Source organism: Pavona decussata, unplaced genomic scaffold (genome assembly GCF_977016875.1).
Source record: "Pavona decussata unplaced genomic scaffold, jaPavDecu1.1 SCAFFOLD_100, whole genome shotgun sequence".
In the NCBI taxonomy this organism is placed as follows: domain Eukaryota; kingdom Metazoa; phylum Cnidaria; class Anthozoa; order Scleractinia; family Agariciidae; genus Pavona; species Pavona decussata.
Window position 1 is genome coordinate 2,775,387 of NW_028145515.1, and position 7,114 is coordinate 2,782,500.

The 7,114-nt window shown below is 41.1% G+C and overlaps 1 protein-coding gene across 1 annotated transcript in view; it reads right to left on the bottom strand.

Moving 5' to 3' along the window:
- LOC146472343 (nephrocystin-3-like) overlaps positions 1–7,114 on the bottom strand; it is a 49,810-nt gene that overhangs the window by 4,297 nt on the left and 38,399 nt on the right. Inside the window, exons 25-32 of the mRNA XM_085119702.1 lie at positions 5,839–5,902; positions 5,204–5,331; positions 4,569–4,688; positions 3,664–3,715; positions 3,129–3,197; positions 2,202–2,233; positions 1,008–1,101; positions 138–263 (exon numbers count right to left, since the gene is read on the bottom strand). Of these exons, the coding sequence (XP_084975828.1) occupies positions 138–263; positions 1,008–1,101; positions 2,202–2,233; positions 3,129–3,197; positions 3,664–3,715; positions 4,569–4,688; positions 5,204–5,331; positions 5,839–5,902 (685 nt within the window). The remainder of the gene's footprint in view (positions 1–137; positions 264–1,007; positions 1,102–2,201; positions 2,234–3,128; positions 3,198–3,663; positions 3,716–4,568; positions 4,689–5,203; positions 5,332–5,838; positions 5,903–7,114) is intronic.

Below are 7,114 nucleotides of genomic sequence, written 5' to 3' on the forward strand. Positions count from 1 at the left end.
TGGTACAATCTTGGAAAAAACGATGAGAAACTTTCTGTCGATCTACAAATTCCACCGCTACGTTCATACCTCAACAACTTAACTTAGTAACGAGACACCTCGATAATCAACGGCCCTAGACAGGAAAGCGTATTTACCAGGTCATAAGATAGCTTGGCAAGGTTGACAAGTGTCTCGGCCACACGGGGGTGTGATGAACCAAGTGTGTCTTCGTAGATTTGTAGCGCTCGCTCGTACAGTGGTAACGCCTCTGACTGCTTGTCCTGTCAATCAAACAAGTAAGGTTGAGTCCCACAAGGCAAGGAGCTTTACCTACTCACTCCCAGAAGGGATGCCAGTAGAGCGCTAGATCCCCCCCCCCCTCCACTCCTATCCCGCGCACCCGCGTCCCCCCCCCCCCCCCCCCCCAGAGAAGACGTGACGCGGGCGCAACTGAACGCTGTGAGGACAACGGGAAGGCGAAATTCCGATTATTGAGCGGCACAATGCCAATGCTGATACGTTACCCATCGTCACAAATAAAAATAAGTAAACATATCGTATAATATAAAAATAAATCGTGGCGCATTTCTTTGCCACTCTCGACTCATGCACTAAAACGCAAAATGATCAAATTCTTGGTTAGGACAGTTGCACTTGATCGGGGTCCTTTTTCCAAAGAATTTCGTAAATAAACGGTTGTTTCTACACAGTCATTTGTTCTCGGATGTTGTAGTGGTTAGGATTAAGTGGTAACAGGACTTCGCGTTGTCCAATTCAGTCTGTAATCATACTAGTGATGAAAAATAATCGGACTCCCGCTACGCGATCGTTGGAGATTGGACTCGAGATTGTATAGAACAACGTTAATTGAATGAACGGATCTTGGGACGCGTATCTGGCATCCCCCGCAGATTTTGCAGGGGCGGATGACATCATCACCAACTTGGGAAAGGCACAGAGAGCCTGGTGACACCGAACGCACTCCCCAATCTTTGATTATTACTAGTTAATTAATGGTTACTTACTTGAAGACATAACACGACAGCAAGATTGTTGAGAGCCGTGGCCACACTGGGGTGCGATTTTCCGAACGTCGTCTCTCGTATTTCCAGGGCTTGCCTGCAGGAACAAAGATGAATCACAATGAAAGGATTTGTCTTCAGCTGTCATGTTTCAAAGCTTGTTTGGCTAGCTAAAAGATGAAGTCTGTTCCGCATAGTAAGGACAATGACAACGGCAACATGAACAACAACATAAACGTTTATTTGTACACCTAGAGTAAGACTGGCTCCCTGTAGTAGAGCGGTTTTCATTTGAGTGTCGTAAAACCAAAGCCAAAGTAATTACTCTGGCCAATCACAAAAGACGCAAACAACGCAATGAACCAATCAGAATTCGCAGCAAGCGCGGGAAAACACGTGCGAGCAAGACGCGATTGGTTTTAGTCTTCCTTCTCATTGGTTAAGAAAATGGCGCGAGTTTTGCCAGCCAATCGAAGAACGTAGTAAAGCAAAACCAAAGCAAACGCGAATTACTTTCGATACTCAATAGAAAACCGCTCTAATTAACAAAACTATGGAGGAATTTCACTTCTTTTGTAAGGTAGGTTAACGCGACGCTTTCCTCCTTTACATTGCTACTAAGGGGCCTTAGATAGTGTCAGTCATGAACCGAATTCAAATGGAGTTGATGTTAAATCACTTTATTCAAGTGTCAATGTGTTTAGCGCAGAGCACTAATTGGAGACACTTTCCAGATCGAATTGGAATTTAGAAGTGTTGGTTGTTGAGGAGAGGGAAAAACCGGAGTACCAGGAGAAAAACCTCTCGGGGCAAGGACGAGAAACAACAACAAACTCAACCGATAAATAACGCCGAGTCCAGGAATCGAACCCAGGCCACAATGGAGGGAGGCGAGTGCTCTCACCACTGCGCCATCCCTGCTCTCCAATAGCATTTGGGATGTTCCAAACTGTCCTCGGCCCTTTAACAGAGGTTTAGCATTCTGTGAATGACCAGCTCCCAGTTGGCTTGATAGCTCAGTTGGTAGAGCACTGCACCGGCATCGCAGAGGTCATGGGTTCAAATCTCGTTTAAGCCTGAATTTTTTCAGGCTTTCTTTTCGCAACTGCTGTTGCGTACTAACTGCGAGGATCTTTCTTCTATTTAAAAACTGTGTTGTTGGTAATATCTACAGCCAACAAATAAGCTCTCATTTACCTGTATAACGGTTCTGCTTCTGCGTATTTACCCTATAAGCAAACAAAACAATATTAAGGACAATCGACGTTCGTTCTCAAACTGTTTAGTTGAATCTGCAACACCTGGCAGCCCATAATTCCTTGAAGCACCCTGAGTAATACACCGACACAGTTCGTCAGTAGAGTCCTAAAATCTGACGTCAAGAAATGTTTCAATTTTTGAAATTATGGGATTTATTAACATGCTCGGAAGGAAGCACGATGAAAAATGCCTACCCGTAAAAATTAGCATTTTGTTCAAAGTTGGGAGGGACATCTTAGCACGGTCATACTCCGATGACTCCATAGAAATTCTTCTAAGTTTGTCTCGGTGGTGAACGTTATATGCTGATGTTTTTGCAAATAGGCTGTTTTCATCATGCTCTTTCAGAACACCTTCCCAAATCCCATAATTTCGTAAATTTAGTTTTTGTGACGTCATCTGCGATCAGGCAAATCATTCCCACGGAAAACGCAAAAACCAGTAACATAAGAAAACGATATAGGCACCGCAATGCATAAGGAAATGATACTTTCAGACGATTGGTGAAAAATTAATAGCAACTAAAGCGGATATTTCATGAAGTGTTATTAATTTCATACAATCGAGCGGTTTTCCAGAGTGTCATAAAACCAAAACAACAATAATTACTTTGGCTAATCACAACAGACGCAAACAATGCAATGAGCCAATCAGAATTTGAAGCAAATGCATGTAACCGGCGCCGAGCGCGGGAAAACGCGTGAGAGCAAGTCACGATTGGTTTTGTTCTTGCTTCTCATTGGTTGGGAAAGTGGCGCGAGTTTTTTTTTAACCAATCACAGAGCGCAGTGGAGGAAAACCAAAGGAAACGCGAATTACTTTCGAAACTCAAATGAAAATCGCGCTAAGGTAGCGCTTCCATACCTGTTTTCTGTAGAGCACAGCCAAATGTTTGATGGTGGAGGCCACACTTCCATGGTGTGGCTGAAAGGCCTGTGAAAAAGAACATTGAAGAGCCAATTATATCAGAAAATTACGACCAGTTAAAAAGAGTTTCCAGATGGCGTTGAAACAACATGCAAATGCTTCCAATCATTTTCTTTACATTTCTAGAGGTTGTGACCTGTTTCGCATTTCTCTCTAAACTGAGAGTCTGAGATTTCAAAATTATATAAAAATGGTGATAAACATTGTGCAAGTAAATAGTTAAAAGGGCCCAACGTTTAATGTTTCCGGGAACGTTGAAGAAGGCACGCCAGATTCAAAATAGATGCGGTTATGATAGTTTGTTTAAATCCAGCGACCACCAACCAAAAAAAAAAAAAAAAAAATCGTGTAACGATGTTAAAGAGCTGACAATTTGTTAGGGCACATTTGACTGGCCTTATGAAACTGAGAAAGGATAAGATGACTACACGAAAAAATAGGGCAAAGCATGTCTATAATGCGTTCTTCTTACCTTAAGCCGAATTTGATAAGCCCTAACGTAGAGAGGTTCTGCTTTGTCAAACCTACAAGAGATGAAAACAAGGATTTCAGAACAACTGGAACGCTGAAAGACAAACAGCTGATAAGATTCAGGTCACGGTGGCTTAAAGAACAAAAACAGATAACTTAACCCAATGATCAGCGTTTGTCAGGTCTTGAAAAAAAAAAAAAAAAAAAAAAAAAAGCGAGTATCAGAACTTTCCTCCACAAAGGTTTATAACGGGTCCTGCACGATTTTCAAAAGCCCTCGTGAAAGGCTCCGTTTCATATTTTTGGCTTTGTTTTTGTGTAATGAGTCCATAAGTGGAAACAGGATTACCACTTGCCACGATAATAAAAAAAGCCGACTTTTCACTGACCGCAAACCAGTTTTCAAGGGCCATAGAAGACAAACTTTTTGTCAATAAAGCCACTATTGAAGCCCGGAAATCAGTTATTTTGTAAATGTCTTTTGAACCAACATTACTTATGCCAACGAGGTAACCCTTTCCCAATCTGGTAGCTTGCCAAAAGTAAAATTCTCTGACTTCTCACTTACTTTCTGCTAGAATTTAGCATTTCCCTCACTTTTCGCGGACCTTAAAAAAATCTGTTTTCCCTGACCGTGAGAACCTCAGCATGCTTTACTGTGGTGCATCCAAAGAGTAATGTAAGTGGCTGCATAATTATGTGCACGATTTGTTTGCAAAGGAAATCCCTGCGGTGGGCAAGCAACGTGTAATTAAAAAAAAAATTTCTGTAAAGCTAACTCATAAAATTAATACGCAAAATTAGGATGCGCCTTTAAATTTCTAAAAAGGTGTCGCTCCCTAAGAAAAGATTTCCGAGCTTGCAAGCAACAGCCAGCAATGAAATAGAAAACGATTTACCACTTACATCTTTTGGTCATTATGTAAGGCTGCCAAGTTGTGAAGGGACTGGGCCACATCCGGGTGATCCGGACCTTGAAGGGACTCGCGCATCTCAAGTGACCGCTGAAAAAATGACCTGGCGGCTCTGTTTTGAAGACAAACAAACGTCAACCATTTAATGCAACCTCAAATTCAAACCAGAGAAGTTACTGTAACTACTCAGTAAAATCACTGAAACGACTATACTTTATGATTCTTCCACAGACTCAAAAGTCAGGGCCACTTTGTACAGCATCATTAACAGCACTGCAGGAAAGTAATGTTGGCCAAACGATATATGTACTTTTTTCAGTCGGTGACACAGACAAACTCGGAAAAAGGAAATCCGAGTTCTCCTATCAGGGGTCGAACCTAAGACCTTCCAATTACTAGTTCGGATGCTCTGCTACTGAGCTACTGAGCTACAGGAGACTCGTAGGAGCTAAGGCCATTAAACTAGGTTCACGTGACAAACATCTTGCATACTGCTAGGATTGGAATGTCGATTAGTAGAATAAAACATAACATCACATTTCTTTCACGTTGGCAAAAGTTAGAAAATAGAACAGCACAGTAGTGAGAAAACACTCAATGAGAACAACAGTGAACTTTCAAACTCACTCGTGGTTATTTTGAAGAAAATACAGCACTCCCAGTTCATTAAGCGATCTTGCTAGCTCAGGACTCGGTGATCCTCGGGCCAGCTCTTCCACTTGAAGAGTTTTCTTTTTCAGTTCGCTGAGATCAACCTGAATTTAAAATATAATGGCAGCTTTAGCATCACAACCAGTAGAAGGCTGCATACTTCATAATAAGGAAAGATATATGACAAAGTTGAATGTTATGTAACTAAGTGGAAACTCACCGCCCCCCCCCCCCCCCCTTTGTCCTAGTGTGTCGGTTGGCTTTGTTTCATCACCAAGTTTGTTGAGCTTCCATCCACACTCTCCTCTCTGCCCCCCGCCCGCCCCCCCCCCCCCCCCCCCCCCCCCACCGAAAGAAAAAATAACAACAACAACTGTCCTCCAGCCGTTTTGTACATCGCACGTATTCTCCCCAAATTGCATTTGCCCTGCTTTAATTCTCCGCGTTCCTGGGACAAATCATTGTCCATTTACAATGAGGTGTCCTTGTTTTGGGGAAGAGGCACTTCCAGTTTGGCTGTAATGTTAATTCATTTTATACTGAAAGCTCTAACAGGAATAAAAAAATCAGTGCATAATCATACAATTCAAAACAACTTTCTTAGGACTTACAGATGAATTTGCTTTCTGTTTGATGCCCTCTGCCTTTTTACGTAAAGATTCTGCCATGGCATGTCTGCAAGTTAAAAGAGTCATTAAATTCTTACATGTAGTTCAGATTTAATACAATGCCAACTGAACTCAACCTGCGGGAGTTTTCATAAATGGTATTGTATTTAAAGTCTATGATTCCACAGTTGCCTGTATTCTTTCCAAAACTTTTCAAACTTTTGCTAGGAACTGTGATTGTGATGCACATTAATTTTCAGTCACTGAATATGAAGGTTGAAGTTCTCTACAGAGCACAACGCAACTTAATCCTTTCACTCCCAAGAGTGCCATATGGCACAGAAAGTCATTACTTGCTCAATATTGGGTCAATCTGTATAAAATTTCATGGACACCAAACAGATCTTGGAGAGATCTGCATAATGGAAGCATAAAATCTTACCCCTCTCCTACATGAGACATGATTAACCACCCCTCCATTTTTTGTACATTTTTACTCTTACACTTTTAAGACCAAGTCACCATTTCACAAGAAACTGTGTACTGAGTTCTGCAAATTAAGCTATAGTTTAGGGGTATACCCAGTGTACACGAGGAGTGAGATGTTCTAAGGTTTTTATTTTCTCACATTAAACACTTTTCATTCTTTTGTTACTTCCTTTGTCTTAGCTGGAATGATTTATACAATGCCCCAGATAAAACCTTTTAGTTGGTGTAGGGAATCACAGTTGCCGTTTTACAAAAATACGACATTTCCCATGGGAGTGAAAGGGTTAAGGAGGCTCGAGGCAGTTTTTTTGGATTTAGGGTGGAAGTTTTGAAATTACAATCTCGCATACAAGATAAACTTCGATCTCCTTCATACTAACTCATCATTTCAACATATGATCAAAGTTAATTTTCTCATCGGTTTCCAAGCAACAGCTATTACCATAGCAACAGAAGCGCATAGCCTCTCATTTTAAACATTGTCGATTTATCTCGAAATCTAGTCAGACACTTTATGACGAAACTTTAGGGATTTAAACTACTCAGTCTAGACAACTTCTAGGCGAAATTAGAAAAAAATCTGTAAGAGCGTTTTCAAGTAAATAATGAATCAATTTTAACGGGGTGATTTGGTTTATTTCTAGCATTTTTTACCAATATCTCTGGCAAAATAAAACTTGACACTTTGTCTTTTCTGTTGAAAGGTCATTGCTAATAGCAAAACATTCTAAATGTACATTGAGCTTCATGGGTGTCTCCGATTTTAAGATATTTATGTTTGAAAACAGTT